Consider the following 17,907-nt stretch of genomic DNA (forward strand, 5'->3'; position numbering starts at 1 on the left):
CCGGCTCCTCCGGCCGCAGCCTGCTCCGGGCTCCGGCTCCGTCGCCGCAATGACTCGGGTCCGGTCGTCTAGTCCCGCCCAGAGCCCTGCAAGCCGCGCCCCCGCCCGCCAGGGCGGAGGGGACGGCCTCGTGTCCCCAGCTGGCCCCGGTGATCGCCCTGGAGGGGTGCTGATGCCGGGCGCTTCCCACCCGACCAGACCCATTTCCCAGGAGGGCAAGCTGAGGCTCGCACGCGTGCCCTAAAGCGAACTGTGTCCCCAGCCCCTCCGCCTGTTTTGGTACTGGGGATTGAACCCAGGAGCATTCTACCTCCAAGCTACACTCCCAAACCGATTTTAGTTTTTTTTTTTTATTTTGAATCCGGGTTCCCCTAAATGGCAGAGGCTGGCCTTGAGCCTGAGGTACTCCTGTCTCGGCCTCCCAAGTACCGGATTACAGGCGTGCACCACCACGCCCCACTGGTTTGTGTGTTTAGCCCAATTCCTCCTATAGAGTCTGCACTCCCAAAACAGCCGCAATAGAAGAGCGCACAGGCCCTGTCCTCGGTGCTGAAGACACGGCAGTACCAAGAGACAAAGTCTGTGCCTTCCTGGAGGCCACACTGGGTGGGGTTAATAGTGAGGCGTCCGGGCTCCTGTCAGCATGGCAAAGGTCATGAGGGGAACATGGCAGGGTGAGGGGTCCAGGGAGAGTTCCATCAAACTCCCGAGGACACAGCTCTCAGCCTTGGGGGGTAATGAACACTAGAATACTGGGAATTAAAAAGTAGACCAGGGAGCCGGGCAGGTGGTCCACACGGGTAATCCCAGTAGTTGGGAGCCTGAGACAGGAGGATCGCAGGTGGGAGGACAGCCTCAGCAACTTAGTGAGACCTGCTTACAAAAAAATAAAAAATAACAAAGGCTGGGGGCATAGCTCAGAGGTAGAACGTCACTGCGTAAAACCCTCAGTCCCACATACATGCACATTAAATAAAATAAAATAAGGCTGGGGCTGAGGGTGTAGCTCCAAGGTAGAGTGCTCCTGGGTTTGGTCCACAGTAATGCACACATGCGCGCACACACAGGCGCACACACAGACACACACACACACACACACACACAAAACACACACATACACACACACAATCTGTGTTCAGGCTGTAATATTAAGATGACCCACCCAGAGAGGAGAGGTTGAAAAATGGGCTCAGTCCTCTTCTTTTCTTCTTCTTCTTCTCCTTCCCCTCCCCCCTCCTCCCCCTTCTCCCCCCCTCCTTCTTCTTCGTCGTCGTCTTCTTCTTCCTCCTCTTCCTCTTCCTCTTCCTCTTCCCCTTCCCCTCCTCCTTCTTCTTCCTCCTCCTCCTCCCTCCTCCTCCTCCTCCTCCTCCTCCTCCTCCTCCTCCTCCTCCTTCTTCTTCTTCTTCTTCTTCTTCTTCTTCTTCTTCTTCTGGGGTCTGGAGATGGAACCCAGGGGCATTTGACCTCTGTGCTACACCCCCAGGCCTATTTTTATTTTTTATTTTGAAACAGGGTCTCACTGAGTTGCAGAGGGCCTCACCAAGTAGCTGAGGCTGTCCGCGAACCGCGGTCCTCCGGTCTCAGCCTCCCGAATGCTGGGATGACAGGCGTGCGCCACCGCGCCCGGCTTTGGCCTCAGCCTTCTGAGACCGCATAGTTAGCGGAGATAACAAGGTCTAAAGCCAAGAAAGACAAGGCCGCGACCATCAAACCCACTGAGATAAGACAATGGTCTGTCCTGTTCTGAAAATGATATTAGTGTCTCTCCAAGATGATGAGGGGCAAATTCCAGGTGCCGAGGGGCAAAGGCAGGTGTGGCATAGTCCCTGAAGGAACCCACAGTAACCTTGCATTTATTAGCACAATGAAAAATCACACCTGGCACGCTCACTTTGGCGGCACAGAAAACAAAATTGGGATGATACCAAGAAGCTTAGCGGGCTCCTGTGTACGGATGACACACAAATCCGTGAAGTGTTTCATAGTTTTGAATGGATTACAAAACCATGGGATATGTACACAATGGATTTTTACTCAGCCATAAAAAACAAAAACCAAAATTGAAGCTGGGCGCGGTGGCGCACGCTTGTAATCCCTGCACTTGGGAGGCGGAGACAGGAGGGAGGATCGTGCAGGTTTGAAGCCAGCCGTGCTGGCTTTTTCCAAATAAAAAAGTATAGCCGGGCGTGGTGGCGCACGCTTGTAATCCCCGCGCTTGGGAGGCAGAGACAGGAGGATCGCGCAGGTTCGAAGCCATCCGCGCGTGCTGGCTTAGGAGACCCTGTTTCCAAAATGAAAATGTAGAAAATAGGTTTGGGAGTGTAGCCCGGAGGTAGAAGGGCTTCCAGGAACCCCAGTACCACCAAAAAAAAAAAAAAAAAAGACAAATAAAAAAGTATAAAAACAGGTCTGGGAGTGTAGCCCGGAGGTAGGAGGGTTTCCAGGAACCCCAGTACCAAAAAAAAAAAAAAAAAACACCCAAAAAAACAATTAAAAAACCCACAAAATTACGTCATTTGCGGGGAAATGGATGGAACTGGAACACATCATGATAAGTGAGGTTAGTCACAAAAAGTAAAAAAAAAAAAAGGATGCTGTCCTTAATAGGTGGAAGCTAGGAGAAGAAAGGACACGGGAGGAACTCAAGAAGAAAGAGAAATCCAGACGAGGCGGCCTAACTGAGGGGGATGGGAGGGAGGAGGGAGACGCCCCAATGTCCACGATGTCCATTCACATCCATATCAGAGGCGGTCACTAAGCCGAGCATGAGGAGGAGGGAGGAGGGAGGGGAGGGTGGGATTGGGGAAGGGCTAGAGAAGTGAGGTGTGCATGTGTGTCTCCACCGTTCTGTACCCCAGTTAGATGGACGACTGCAAGCCGGGCGTGGTGGCGCACCCTTGTAATCCCAGCATTCGGGAGGCTGAGACGGGGGGATCCGGTTCGCGGCCAGCCTCAGCTACTTAGCGAGGCCCTCTGCAACTCGGTGAGACCCTGCTTCAGAATAAAGAATAAAAAATCAGGCCGAGGGTGTAGTTTGGAGGTAGAATGCCCCTGGGTTCAATCCCCAGCACCACACACACACACACACACACACACACACACACACACACACACAATGTATGACTACAAAGTACCACTAAAAATTAATAACAGTATCTTAACTTCAACGACAACAAAGCACACCTGAAGACAGACCTTTTTGTGGTACTAGGGATGAAACCCAGAGGGATTCTACCTCTGGGCTACATCCCTCCCTATTTTATTTTTTGGTTGGAAACAGGATCTTGCTAGGTTGATGAGCGTCTGACTACTTGCTGAGGCTGTCCTTGAACCTGCGATCCTCCTGTCTCAGTCTCCCAGATACTGGGATTAAAAGTGCGCCAATATGCTCAGCTAGTCAGAGACTTAAGATAGCAATGATCCTAATACCTGAGAGGCTGAGACAGGAGGGTTGCAGGCTGGAGGCCAGCCTCAGCAAATTAGGAAACTCCTGTCTCAAAATAGAAAATGAAAAGGGCTGGGAGTGTAGCTCAGAGGTAGAATAGCTTTTGGGTTCAATCCCTAGTACCAAAAATGAAAAAAAGAAGGAAAAAATGCCTAGGGGTAGGTATTTCAGGGGCAGGGCACAGAGAGTCCAAAGGCCCTGGGGCAGGAGAGCCCCCGATGATGAATAGCAAAGGCACTGGTGTAGCCGGGGTGGAATGCTGTTGGGAATCGTCTTTAAGCTGAGATTGACATCTGGGACCAGCACACGCTGAGTACCTAATACCGGCTGGGTGGACTCATCTGCAAGAGGACAAATTCCAAGAGACCTGATGGAATTGATAATAGTGTGGTCTTTGATGTCTTCTCCATCCAGTAATGTTTAAGGCTTCCTTCCTCTAAGCTTGTCACATGGCAGTCTCCCTGTCTTTCCTGATCTTAACCCATGACAATTTCCTGGCTTCTGCATTGATTCATCTTTTATTTTTTGCGGGTCTGGGGATGGAACCCAGAGGCATTTGACCTCTGAGCTACACCCCCTGCCCAATTTTTTTATTCTTTATTTTGAAACCGGGTCTCACTGAGTTGTGGAGGGCCTCACTCAGTAGCTGAGGCTGTCCGCGAACCGCGATCCTCCGGTCTCAGCCTCCCGAATGCTGGGATGACAAGCGCGCCTCACCACGCCCGGCTTGTGTTTATTCATCTTTTATGGTGCTTTTGTTTCTAGAAACAAAAATTGCTAGCTGCAGGACAGGAGATTCGAGCTGCCTCCTCTCCAGCTGACCCAAATGTCAAATATAAAATATTAAATATAATAAGAGTTTTCTCTAAATTATCAGAGCTGACTCTGAGTTTTTTCATGCAAGAGGCTTCTGTGTAAGAGGCTTCTAGTCAACAGCAGCAGCTGCTACGGAAGTAGCGGAGGGGAGACTGGGAAACTGTCGCAGAGAGCAAAGGGGCAGGCTGTTGTGGTCTTTGTGGGCCAGAGCGAATACTTTATATTTTATAGAGACGAGGACACTTTGGAGGGGTCCCTCTGGCTGCCGGGTAGGGAAGAGGCTTTGGGGGGCAGAGGCGGGGCTGAAGCCCAGTGGGAAGCAAGGGCAGTGGAGTAGGAAGGAGGGGCTGGGGTGGCTCAGGGGTGAGGGGCTCCCGGTTCTCACCTACTCTGTGAGTACTAGGGAGCTATAGAGAGTCTCATGCAGGAGAGGGACCTCATTGCAGTGAAATATTTTTGTTTTGTTTGTTTTGGTGGTACTGGGGTGGAACCTGGAGGCTTTCTACCTCCGGGCTATACTCCCAGACCTATTTTATACTTTATTTGGAAACAGGGTCTCACTAAGTTGCTGAGAGCCTCACTAAGTAGCTGAGGCTGGCTTCGAGCCTGCGCGATCCTCCTGTCTCAGCCTCCCAAGCGCGGGGATTACAAGCGTGCGCCACCACGCCCGGCTTTCAGTGTGACTATTCACGACTGCATCCTGCGGGAAGCCTAAAGCTGTAATGTGTAGCCTTCAGTAGCCTTTCCTTTGGGAAGGCTTCTCTCTGTCCTTTTCTTCTCTGCTTATTCCTAGCTAGCTACCTAACAGAGATGCCCCTCCACAGGTTTTATCCCAGTAAAGTCTGTATTGTAGTTGAGCCACCTCCTGTCTCCTTCTTCCCTGAGCCTTTCGGACCTCCTGGACCTCGGGCTGCATCGAGATGCCCTGTGGGGCTCTGCATCCCGGCCCTGACCACACTGGGTCATCATGGGTCTGTCTCCCCTACCAAACTATGAGCACCCAGAGAGGGCCAGTCACCTCTCTTGGTTCCTAGTACTGCCCAGCACAGGGCCCTACACAGACGAGGTGCAGAGGGAAGTGAGCTGAGTGAATGAGTGAATTGATGGCTTTGGCAAGTATTTGGTCTCTGATTGCTCTGCCCAGCCGTCCTTTTTCTCCTCTAGCATATACAATCATGTTGCACAATTACGTCACTAGCTGGGCCTGGTATTACATACCTCCAATCCCAGTACTTGCGAGGCTGAGACAGGGAGGATCACAGGTCAGAGGCCAGCCTCAGCAATTATGCAAGATCCTATTTCAAAATAAAATATAGGTGCCAGGCATGGTGGCTCATACTTGTAATCTCAGAACTTGGGAGGCTGAGACAGGAGGATTGCAGGTTTGAGGACAGCCTTAGAGAGTAAGGAGATTCTCAGCAACCTAGTGAGACCCTATTTTAAAAAATAAAATAAAATAGGACTGGGAGTGTAACTCAGAGCTAGAATGTCCCTGGGTTCAATCCCTAGTACCAAAACAAGACAACAGATAATTATGTTATTAATGCTGGAATTTTCTTTTGTGGTACTGGGGTTCCTGGAAGCCCTTCTACCTCTGGGCTACACTCCCAGACCTATTTTATATATTTTTTATTTGGAAATAGGGTCTCCTAAGCCAGTACGGCTGACTATGAACCTGCGCGATCCTCCTGTCTCCGCCTCCCAAGAGCGGGGATTACAAGCGTGCGCCACCACGCCCGGCTTAATGCTGGAATTTTAAGAAAGCTTATAGATAATGAAGGTGCGTATGTGTGTGTGCATGTGTGTGTACATGTGTGTGAGAGAAAGAAATAGAAGGAGAAGAAGAGAGAAGATGAGGAAAGAGGGAGAGGGAGAGAAAAAGGACGCTTGAAGAAGAGAATTTGAGTCTTGAACAAAAGTGACCTTATCTTCTGAAGACGTGTCATTTTGCAGGCCTCTTTGCTGACCAGAAAATTCCCAAGTCTTACTCAAATACACTCGTCCCCCTGATTACCTAAATGACCATATTGTCTTATCTAAAATGTGCCTGACAAGCCCTTGCTTATCATGTTCCTCTGCTTATGGAAAATTTCCATTGTCCTGCTTAACCCAGCTAACCAACCCAACTAACTCCCTTACCAGCCCCCTAGCAATGACTAACCATCACTCCCTCCCTGTCCCATAGAATCTCTCCTTAAACAACCTATATAAGTTTCTAGTGTGCAAGTGGACACCAGCTCCAACTTTTACTGGAGATCCCCTTTGCGGTCTTATTCCACAGAGCCTGTGCTGGTGTTGAGCCCTCTTCTGTCTTCTTGTCTCCCCTGTCCTCCCCTGAAAACTTTTTTTTTTTGGTGGTATTGGGGTTCCTGGAAGCCCTTCTACCTCCGGGCTACACTCCCAGACCTATTTTTACATTTTATTTGGAAACAGGGTCTCCTAAGCCAGCGCGCGCGGCTGGCTTCAAACCTGCGCGATCCTCCTGTCTCTGCTTCCCAAGCGCGGGGATTACAAGCGTGCGCCACCACACCCGGCGCCCTGCCCTATTTTTTATTCTTTATTTTGAAACAGGGTCTCACTAAGTTGCAGAGGGCCTCACTAAGTAGCTGAGGCTGTTGCGAACAGCGATCCTCTGTTCTCAGCCTCCCGAATGCTGGGATTACAAGCGTGCGCCACCATGCCTGGCTAAAATCTCTGTTCTTGCTGGGCATGGTGGCGCACACTTATAATTCTAGTATTTAGGAGGCTGAGATAGGAGGATCGTGGGTTCGCAGCCAGCCTCAGCTACTGAGTGAGGCTCTCAGCAACTTAGTGAGACCCTGTTTCCAAATAAAGTATAAAATAGGTCGGCGATTATAGCCCGGAGGTAGAAAAGCCCTTGGGTTCCACCCCCAGTACCACAAATAATATTAAAAAAATAGGACTTTGGGTATAGCTCAAAGGTAGAATGCTATTGTACCTTTATTTAAAAAAATCTCCGTTCTTAGCTGGGTGTGGTGGTGCATACCTGTAATCACAGTTCTTGGGAGGCTGAGACAGCAGGATTTCAGGTTTGACGACAGTCTCAGCAAGTTGTGAGACTCATCAACCTAGCAAGATTCTGTTTTAAGATAAAAATAAAATAGGGTTAGGGGTATAACTTGGAAGTAGAATTCCTCTGGGTTCAATCCCCAGTACCCCAAACCCCAACATCGTGTGTCTCTAATCCCAGTTCTTGAGAGGCTGAGACAGGAGGTTTGCAGAATCTCAGCAATCTAGTAAGACCTTGTTTCAAAATAAAACAAAATAAGGGCTGGGGTGCAGCTCGGAGGTAGAATATCCTTGGGTTCAATCCCCAGTGCCCAAATCAATCAATCAATCAATCAATCAATCAATCTCTGGTATCAGAACTGTGGTTTTTTTTTTTTTTTTTTGGTGGTGGTACTGGGGATGGAACCCAGAGACCTTCTACCTCCAGGTTACACTCCCAGACCTATTTTATATTTTATTTGGAAACAGGATCTCTTAAGCTGGCTTCGAACCCGCGCGATCCTCCTGTCTCACTCAGCCTCCCAAGCGCAGGGATTACAAGCGTGCGCCACCACGCCCGGCTAGAACTGTTTTCTAAAGACAGGTGCAGATGAACTCGTGGATTCTTTTCCAGCTCAGTGTGTAGAACTCTCGGCAGTGCTGGTGTTGCTGCTCCCACGGCTGTTTCTGTGCCTGGCTCAACCTCTGTGGGGGCTTTGAACGCCATAGCCGAGCGCTTGGCAGGGAGGGAAATGAGGAGGTCGAGCCATGTTCACACTCTCGCCCCCATGCTCCAAAACTGGGCTGCCTCCGGCAGGCTCTGTGAGTGGATCCCCGCACCTGCTCCTGGGGCATGGCAGACGGCAACCCGCCCTCTCTGCACTCCTGTTCCTTTCCATAGGGGAATTGCAGGAGTCTACAGTGCCGGCCTGCCCTGGGCTTGGGTGGCAGGTGGGTGTGATGTAGGATACAAGGAATAAGTAGGTAGAAAGGAGACAGACAAGAACAGAAAGGAAGCCGGGCGTGGTGGTGCACGCTTGTAATCCCAGCATTCGGGAGGCTGAGACCGGAGGATCGCAGTTCACAGACAGCCTCAGCTACTTAGTGAGGCCCTTTTCAACTCAATGAGGCCCTGTTTCAAAATAAAGAATAAAACATCGGGCTGGGGGGTTTAGCACAAAAGTAGAATGCCCCTGGTACCACATCCCTGGTACCACTGAAAACAAACAAACAAACCAAAATAAACAAACAGAACAGAAAGGAAAAGCAGAATGAATATAACTTTCAAATAAGAACCTAGTACTAAAGTGCCTGAACCTTTACTCTCCAAACCAGTCCTCTTTCTCAGGGCTGTCTCTCCCAAATTTCTGGGAAATCTATAGCTCCTAGAGTTAACTGAAACACACTATAATTGCCCTATGCATTGTTAACTGGCCAAATGTGGTAGCTTGAAAAATCTATAATTTAGGATATTCTACAGCTTATCTGTTAATCAGATAATAGAGACCTTTATTATTTGAGGACCCTAAGGCTGAGCAGACCTCCAGATCACCAGGAACCATCTCGGGACTACTGGGCGGAGATCATCCTCACACACCTCTTCTAGCCCTCCCCTCAGGAAAGTCACCTTTAAGGAAAAAAAGTCCTCAGCTGGGCGTGGTGGCGCCCAGCATTTGGGAGGTTGAGACAGGAGGACCAAGTTTCGTGGACAGCCTCAACTACTTGGTGAGGTCCTTTGCAACTCAGTGAGACCCTGTTTCAAAATAAAGAATAAAAAATAGGGCCGGGGGTGTAGCTTGGAGGTAGAATGCCCCTGAGCTCCATTCCTCAATACTGCAATAAAATAAAATAAAACAAGTAAATACAACATGGAAGCCGGGCGTGGTGGCGCACGCTTGTAATCCCAGCATTTGGGAGGCTGAGACAGGAGGATCGCGGTTCGCGGACAGCCTCAGCTACTTAGTGAGGCCCTCTGCAACTCAGTGAGACCCGGTTTCAAAATAAAGAATAAAAAAAAGGGCAGGAGGTGTAGCTCGGAGGTCGAATCCCCTTGGGTTCCACCCCCAGACCCGCAAAAACAAACAAACAAACAAACAAAAACAAAAACAAAAAAACAACATGGAGACATCTTTGTTTTTGGTTTGAAGAAAAGATATTTCTTACAGGCCTAGGGTTTTGTTGGGGGGATTGAGCCCAGGGCCATTCTAACCTCAGAGCAATACCCCCAGTCTTTTTTATTTTTTATTTTTGAAACAGTGTCTAAATTGTGGAGGGCCTCGCTAAGTTGCTGCAGTTGGCTATAGACCTGCAATCCTCCTGTCTCAGCCTCCCAATTACTGGGATTACAGGTGTGGGACACTAGAGCTCTTCTTCTATAGGGGTCTTTCCATGAGGGGTGGGCAGGAGGAGGCATGTAAGTGGATAGAGCATCAGACATAAAACAGTTTCCGGAGCTCAGAAGCAACTTGTTCAGACACGTCAGCAAATAGCACAGATAACTTTAGAAACTCAAACAACCTTAGCCGGGCGTGGGCACGCTTGTAATCCCCGCGCTTGGGAGGCGGAGACAGGAGGATCGCGCAGGTTCGAAGCCAGCCGCGCTGGCTTAAGAGACCCTGTTTCCAAAAAATAAAAAAAGTATAAAATAGGTCTGGGAGTGTAGCCCGGCGGTAGAAGGGCTTCCAGGAACCCCAGTACCACCAAAAAAAAAAAAAAAAAGAAACAACCTTTCCAGACACGTCAGTGTCTGGCTCAGACCAATGCGCCTGTGCTGCTGTTGGTGACGGACCCTGGGATCACAAGATTTCTTCTCTCATCAAATGGTCTTACATCATCAGCACATCTGTGGCTACTGGCAAATGTCTGGTAAGATTTGATACGCCTGCCAGAGACACTTGACAGCATCCCCAGAAACCCTGGGCAAGAGTCACTTCTCCAACCAGCTGTGTACTGTGCCCTGCTGGGTTTGCCATGCCCATGACTCCGCTTCTTCTCCTCTTCGCATTGACTGAGGATTAGCACCACTCTCTGTGTCCAGACAAACTTTTGAACCTCCTCTTCTGTTCCCAGACTTGGTTCATTATCCTCCCCTCTTTTTTTTTTTTTTTTTTTTTTTTTTTTTGTGGTACTGGGGATGGAACCAGGGGCTTTTCTACCTCCGGGCTAAGCTCCCAGACCTATGGAAACAGGGTCTCGCTAAGTTACTGAGAGCCTCACTAAGTAGCTGAGGCTGGCTTTGAACCTGCGCGATCCTCCTGTCTCAGCCTCCCGAGCGCTGGGATTACAAGTGTGCGCCACCACGCCCGGCTTTGCTTAGAATTTGAAGTGCTCTCTAGAATGAGTATATTTGTTTAGTACACGTGTTCGACCTAAACTGTTAGAATTGCTAGCCTGAAATGTATTGTCTGATGCTCATTCATGCTAGTTGGCTTTGGCAAAGCAGTTGCCCAGCAGCTAAAACTAGCTTAACGCTGCTTAGAGAATGTCCTAATGATTTCCTGTGTGCTCTAGCCTTCAAGGTGTTGAACGAGCCTTGTGACACAGTGACAAGTCACAAATGGTGTGCGATGTGGCATACTGGTCTCAGGACTTTGTGGCCTGTCGCTCACAACAGGGAGGATGGTACCCGTCCAGTCGTGACAAGATGACTTAGGGAGTTTTCATCATCCTCCAGGACCTGGCCAGATCGTCACTGTCTTATCAGTAGGTCTCCATTTTGTTTAAAGGATTCCGGGACAGACAGTAGTGCTGGAGAAAAGTATTCTTTCCTTTGACTTGCTGAGCTCTGTACCAGCAGGGCATGGAATGGAATGAATGTTCTTAAGACTTTATTCCTGGTCTCGAAGAGGCGAGAGGGGAGAAGGGAAGAGAGACGGACTCCCCAAACAAAGCCAGTTCTTCCTTTCATTACTGGTTTACAGCATGAAGGTTGGGTCATCAAATCATGAATTGTCTCTGGCTAGGGAGTAGAGCAGAGGGTTAGGAGAGCCTCAGAAGATAAGTCGTTATCTGGCAGTGTCGCAAGCGAGAGCGGAGAGGTTGCTTCTCCGGCAACCTCCTCGAGGCGGTCTTCCACCTTTAAGCAATGCAGGCAACTGCGTAGTAAAACAGGAGGAAATGGTTTAGATAGTGAAGGGGCATTGAAGTTGCTGTCTTCAGCTCCCTCAAGAAAGGCAGAAAAAGCAGGCACGAAACTGTAAATCCTTGAGCCAATATTCTTTAGACTCAGAACAGTTTCCCACACATTTGGACTATTTATAGGTGGGATGGGTAAGTGTCCCCGGAGCTCTTCTGTGTGAACCCTGCTGCCAGCTCCATAGACACCTCCCTGAGGGCAGCCAGCAGTGCTCAGGGGAATGAGTTGAGTCTGGTAAATTCCTCAGAATCTTTTGGGACTAACAGGCCTGACTGAGAAGTAAGGGTACTGGGGAAGGTTTTTTTTTTTTTTTTTTTTTTTTTTTTTTTTTTTGTGTGTGTGTGTGTGTGTGTGTGTGTGTGTGTAACTAGGGATTGAACCCAGGGGAATTCTACCTCTGAGCTACATCCCCAACCCTATATTTTATTCTTTATTTTGAAATAGGGTATCCGCTGCGAACCTGTGATCTCCTGGGATTACAAGCATGCGCCTCCACACTCTGCTTGGTAGTGGGGAATTTTGCCACAGGCTTTTATTTAAAGATACAGTTCTTTAGTTTTCCATTCATGTCTCCTTTCTCTTTCTTTTTTCTTTAACTCTACCTCAACACCACAAAAACAAAGAGAAAATCAGTTTTTCTTGATTAACTAGCTCCTAGTGTCATGGCTTGGATCTGGAAAGTTCTCCAAAGGCTCATGAGTTGAAATCATGGGCCCTAATGTAGCAAGGCTCAGAGACAGGGCTTTTAGGTGATGATTGGCTCCTGAGGGCTGGGACCTCACCCATGAATTAAATCATCAGATGGATTGATAGCTACCTTGTGCAGTGGCCAATACCCATCATCCCAGTACTTGGGAGGCTGAGACAGGAGGATTGCAGGTTTGAGGGCAGCTTCAGAATTTTTTTTTTTTTTTTTGGTGGTACTGGGGTTGCTGGAAGCCCTTCTACCTCCGGGATACACTCCCAGACCTATTTTTATATTTTATTTGGAAACAGGGTCTCTTAAGCCAGCAAGGCTGGCTTCGAACCTGCGCGATCCTCCTGTCTCCACCTCCCAAGCGGGGGGATTACAAGTGTGCGCCACCACACCCGGCTCCAGCTTCAGAAAACTTGTGAGATCTTATTTCAAAACAATAAAACAAAACAAAACAGTGATGCGGTGTAGCTTGGAGATAGAATGCTCCTGGACTCAATCCCCAGTACCAAAGAAAGATCAACAGCTGCCAGGAACCGTAGCTTTCTTTCTTTTCACCCTTCTACCATGGAATTTCTGCCTCGGAGCCAATCAACTATGGACTGAACTTCTGAACCACGAGCCAAAAGAATCTTTTCCTTCTGTCATTTTTTTTTCTCATCAGAAAATTTGGTCATAATGACAAAAAGCTGAATAACACATTCAACTTTGTGTGTGTGTGTGTGTGTGTGTGTGTGTGTGTGTGTGTGTGTGATATTGGGGATTGAATCCAGGGGAATTCTACTTCCAAACTATACCCCCAGCCTTATTTTATTTTTATTTTATTTTATTTTATTTATTTTTTGGTGGTACTGGGGATCCTGGAAGCCCTTCTACCTCCGGGCTACATTCCCAGACCTATTTTTACATTTTTATTTGGAAACAGGGTCTCCTAAGCCAGCGCGTGCGGCTGGCTTCGAACCTGTGCGATCCTCCTGTCTCCGCCTCCAAAGCACGGGGATTACAAGCGTGCGCCACCACGCCCGGCTGCCTTATTTTATTTTTGAAACAGAGTCTTGCTAGGCTTCTGAGAGTGTCGCTACATTGCTGAGGTTTCTCTTTGAACCTGTGATCCTCCCGTCTCAGCCTCCCAAGTACTGGGATTGTGTATGTGAGCTACTGTCACGGGGCAGCATGGTCACTTCTGTGGGTTTTTAGCTTCTGTGGTGAAAAGAATTTCAACATGTGTCAGTCAGAGATAGAGGCAGAGGTCTTAATTCAAGTAAAGTAAGGCTACACTTTCAGGGGGAACCTGGCCATCTTCAGGGCATGAGAGCAGCACAGGGAGAGAGGCAAGAGCTGCCCAAAGTGGCCTCAAATGTCCAAAATGGCCCAGAGCTCCTCAGAGCTATACTTTCTTATAGGACTTACTAGAGAGAGGGTGGCCAGGTCACTTGAGACAGTGGCCTCTTCTCTTTGAAGCTTTCTGGTTCACAAAAGGTGGGAATTTCTTTTAGAAAAGAATCCTAGGGAGCAGAGACAAGAAGCCTGGGTGCAGGGCTCTTTAACAAAAGGTATAACTTTTTCTGAGGATCTTCTTGGAGGCAGACAAAAGTTGAAACTCTCCCGGGTTTAATCACCTCAGAAATTTCCTGAGCCAGCCCATTATGATTTAAAAGTATGGGCCTGGCTTTTTATTTTTTTATTTTTTTATTTTATTTTCAGTTTCTTTTTTTATTTTTTTATTAATTTTTTAAATTGGTGCATTGTAGTCATATATCAATCACATTGGAGTACAAGACTTGAGAGGATATACAAGCACACATCATCCAATTAGCCCTCCTCCAGCCCCCATCCCATTCCCTCCCCCTCCCTCTATCCCACGCTTCTTTGGTGATTTACTTTGATACATTTGTTTATGTACCTCCTGCGTTTTAAAGAGGCTCCGTCCTCCAGTATTACATACCCTCTGATTGGTCACATTAGTTGCTTCACTATAGGGCTCTTTCTATAGCTCAACCTCTTCCTGTTGCCCTTTTCCTCCTAGTTATTGCTGATGAAGAGAAGCGTCTGATTTATATTTTCTGCGATATTTCTCTGTGCATGCTGCGTTGCAAGTACCGATCCCACTCTTGATGGTCCCAGTAGTGGCCTGGCTACTCAGTGGACTGATCCAGACCTCGCTGGCTCAAGCAGCGGCCTTGCCTCATGGGAGGCCCCAGTTCTGGTCTCGCTGGCCCCTGCACCGGTCTAACCCCTAAGCTGGCTTTGGTCCCAGCCTTGGAGGCTGCAGGAGTGAACTTGCCTCACGCCAGGCTCCGATGCTGGCCATTGGCCACTGCACCAGTCTAACCCTTTGGCAGGATTCCAATCCCGGCCTCGGAGGCCCCAGTACCGGCCTAGCCTCAGGCCTTGTTGGCCCCAGCACCAGCCTAACCCCTCGGCAGGTTCCGTTCCCGGGTTAGGAGGCCCCAGCACTGGCCATGTCTCACGGTAGGCTCCGATGCTGGTCTCGCCTCACGGCAGGCTCCGATGCCGGCCTTGCTGGCCCCAGCACCGGTCTAGCCCTTCGGCAGGTTGTTATCCTGGCCTTGGAGGCCCCAGTACTGGCGTTGCCTCACGGCAGGCTCCGATGCCGGCCTCGCTGGCCCCAGCACCGGCCTAACCCCTTGACAGGCTCTTATCCCGGCCTCGGAGGTCCCAGTACCGGCCTTGCCTCACGGCAGGCTCCGATGCCTGCCTCACTGGCCCCAGCACCGGCCTAACCCCTCGGCAGGCTCTTATCCTGGCCTCGGAGGCCCCAGTACCGGCCTTGTCTCAAGGCAGGCTCCAATCCCGGCCTCGGAGGCCTCAGCACCGGCCTTGCCTCACGGCAGGCTCCAATGCCGGCTTCGCTGGCCCCAGCATTGGCCTCACCCCTCGGCAGGCTCCAATCCCGGCCTCGGAGGCCCCAGTACCGGCCTTGTCTCATGGCAGGCTCCGGTGCTGGCCTCGCTGGCCCCAGCACGGGCCTAACCCCTCGGCCGGCTCCGATACTGGCCTCGGAGGTCCCAGCACCGGCCATGCCTCACGGCAGGCTGCAATGCCGGCCTCACTGGATCCAGCACCGGCCTAACCCCTCAGCAGGCTCTTATCCTGGCCTCGGAGGCCCCATTATCAGCCTTGCCTCACGGCAGGCTCCGATGCCGGCCTTGCTGGCCCCAGCACCGGCCTAACCCCTCGGCAGGCTCTTATCCTGGCCTCAGAGGCCCCAGTACCGGCCTTGCCTCAAGGCAGGCTCCAATCCCGGCCTCGGAGGCCTCAGCACCGGCCTTGCCTCACGGCAGGCTCCAATGCCGGCCTCGCTGTGGGCCTGGCTTTTTAAGAATAGCAGGGTGTGGTGGCGCATGCTTGTAATCCTAGCATTTGGGAGGCTGAGACAGGAGGATCATAGTTCGAGGACAGCTTCAGCTACTTAGTGAGGCCCTCTGCAACTCAGTGAGACCTTGCTTCTAAATAAAGAATAAAAAAAAAGTAGGGCTGGTGGTAGCTGGGTGTTGGTGGTGCACGTTTGTAATCCCAGCATTCAGGAGGCTGAGACAGGAGGATCCGGGTTCGTGGACAGCCTCAGCTACTTAGTGAGGCCCACTACTTAGTGAGGCCCACCGCAACTCAGTGAAACCCTGTTTCAAAATAAAGAATAAAAAATGTGGCAGGGGGCGTAGCTTGGAGGTAGCATGCCCCTGGGTTCCATCTCCAGTACCAAAAAAAAAAAAAAAAAAAAAAAGAATAACCAAGCTTTGTTAAACTCAAGATTTTAGACCTTAAAACTATATTTTTTCTTCCTTTTCAATGTGGATGAAAGTGAGAAGATGATGAAAATAAAACCTGGTTGTCCTCATACAGTGCAAGTTTTTTTTTTTTTTTTTTTTTTTTTTTTTTTTTTTTTTTTTTTTTTTTTTGGTGTGGCACCCAAAGCACACAGCTCCCCCTGGAGGTAGAATTCTGGACAACTGACAACTTAGGCCTTGAGAAGTACTGTTGGGATGTTTTAGTTTTAGTTTTTGATCTTTTTTGGTGGCTCTAGGAATTGAACCCAGAGGCATTCTACTTCGGAACTATACCCTGAGTCCTATTTTATGTTTTAGTTTGAAACAGGGTTTTACCTACTTGCTGAGAATAGCCTTAAACCTGTGATCCTGTCTCAGCCTCCTTCAGGGATTACAGGCATGCGCCACCATGCCTGGCTTCCGGGTACTTATTGTTATTGGCACAGATGAGCATTGTAACTCACTCATGTAACTTCATACATTCTCTTCTCTCACTTATCCCTTCAACGCCCTATGAGACAGGTGCTGCCCTTCTCCTCCAGGCCAGAGGAGGAAACTGAGGCACACAGAGGTTAAGTGACTTATCCAGGCCACAAAGCCACTGAGTGTCCAGGCAGACCCAGGCATTTGGCTCTGGAGCCATGATCTCAAGTGGAGATACTTTGTAAAGTCTATTGATCCTCCTAACATCTCTGGGTGGTAGATTTTATTGTTCTCATTTCTTGCAAGAGAAAACAGAGATGCACAGATGTTAAATAAATTGTCTGACCTCACAAGCAGCAGTAGCAGGATTTTTTGTTTGGTAGTATTGGGGATGGAACCCAGGGGCATTCTACCTCCTAGCTATGCCTCAGCCCTACTTTTTATTCTTTATTTTGAAACAGCATATCACTGAGTTGCAAAGGGCCGCACTAAGTAGCTGAGGCTGTTTGTGAACCTAGATCCTCCTGTTTCAGCCTCCCAAGTACTGGAATTAGGAGCGTGCAGCACCATACCCAGCTAAGTATCAGGATTTGGATAAGTCTGTCTGGGGTAAGTAAAGAGAGGCCAGTGTTGGATAAGAGTGTGGGGCTATGGAAAGAAAATTTCAGACCGAAGGAACGTTCTGGCTGAACTTGTCCTACCCTCCTGGAACCACCCTGAATCCATGTTCCCAACGTCAAATGGGCCCCCAGCAGCCCTGAGCAGTTTATTTCTCCTCTGCTGGTGTTGGGTTCTGTTCCACTAGGCAGCCATCCCAAATAATTCCTGCTCTCTGCAAAGCCCAGATTGCTTGTCACCTGGGGACACCTCAGATGGGCTGGCTGGGCTTCCTGGTTCCACTTCACTCGGTGGGGCAGAGTACACTTCAGTTCTGTCTCCCCTGGTGAGTTCATCTTCATCCCATACCAGTTCCATCCTCCCTCCAGGCCTCACACAGTGGGTTTCTCCTGGTTGAAGATTAGAACCTGTTCTAGCTCTTGACAGTAATATTTACTATCGTGTGAGTGTGTGTGTGTGTGTGTGTGTGTGTGTGTGTGTGTGTGTAAGGTGACGGTGTGTTGGGCAGACGGCAAAGCATCACTTTAATAAGAAGATAATGAAGATAGACATGGTAGTGTATGCCTGTAATTCCAGTACTCGGGAGGTTGAGACAAGAGGATCGAAGGTCTCAGCATAAGTAATGAGAGTCTCAGCAACCTAGCAAGACCTTGACCTTGTTTTTAAAAAAAAGTAAAAAAGGCTGGGAGTGCAGCTTGGAGGTAGAATGCTCCAGGGTTAAATCCCCATCGCTACACACACACACACACACACACACACACACACACACACACACACTCCAGTGCCCAGGTGTTGGAAAGAGGCCCATTTCCTAGTTCTGGATATAATTAATATTTCACCGCCATATCCACTTATTGGTGTCGTATCACTATTTTTCACTTGTTTGTTTTGGTGCTGAGGCTCAAGCCCAGGGCCTTATGCATGCTAAACCTGTGCTCTAGCCCTTGATAGGTTGGGTTCCTCCCCCTCCCCTCATAGG

General features: G+C 49.3%; 1 protein-coding gene across 1 annotated transcript in view; it reads left to right on the forward strand.

Moving 5' to 3' along the window:
* Window positions 1-49: 49 nt before the first annotated feature.
* The window catches only part of CEACAM20 (CEA cell adhesion molecule 20), a gene marked incomplete at both ends in the record, with an annotated part of 51,170 nt that continues 33,312 nt past the window's right edge, over window positions 50-17,907 (forward strand). Inside the window, one exon of the mRNA XM_080703626.1 lies at window positions 50-166. Within this exon, the coding sequence (XP_080559752.1) occupies window positions 50-166 (117 nt within the window). The remainder of the gene's footprint in view (window positions 167-17,907) is intronic.

Source organism: Muscardinus avellanarius, assembly GCF_963383645.1.
Source record: "Muscardinus avellanarius genome assembly, chromosome: 10".
In the NCBI taxonomy this organism is placed as follows: domain Eukaryota; kingdom Metazoa; phylum Chordata; class Mammalia; order Rodentia; family Gliridae; genus Muscardinus; species Muscardinus avellanarius.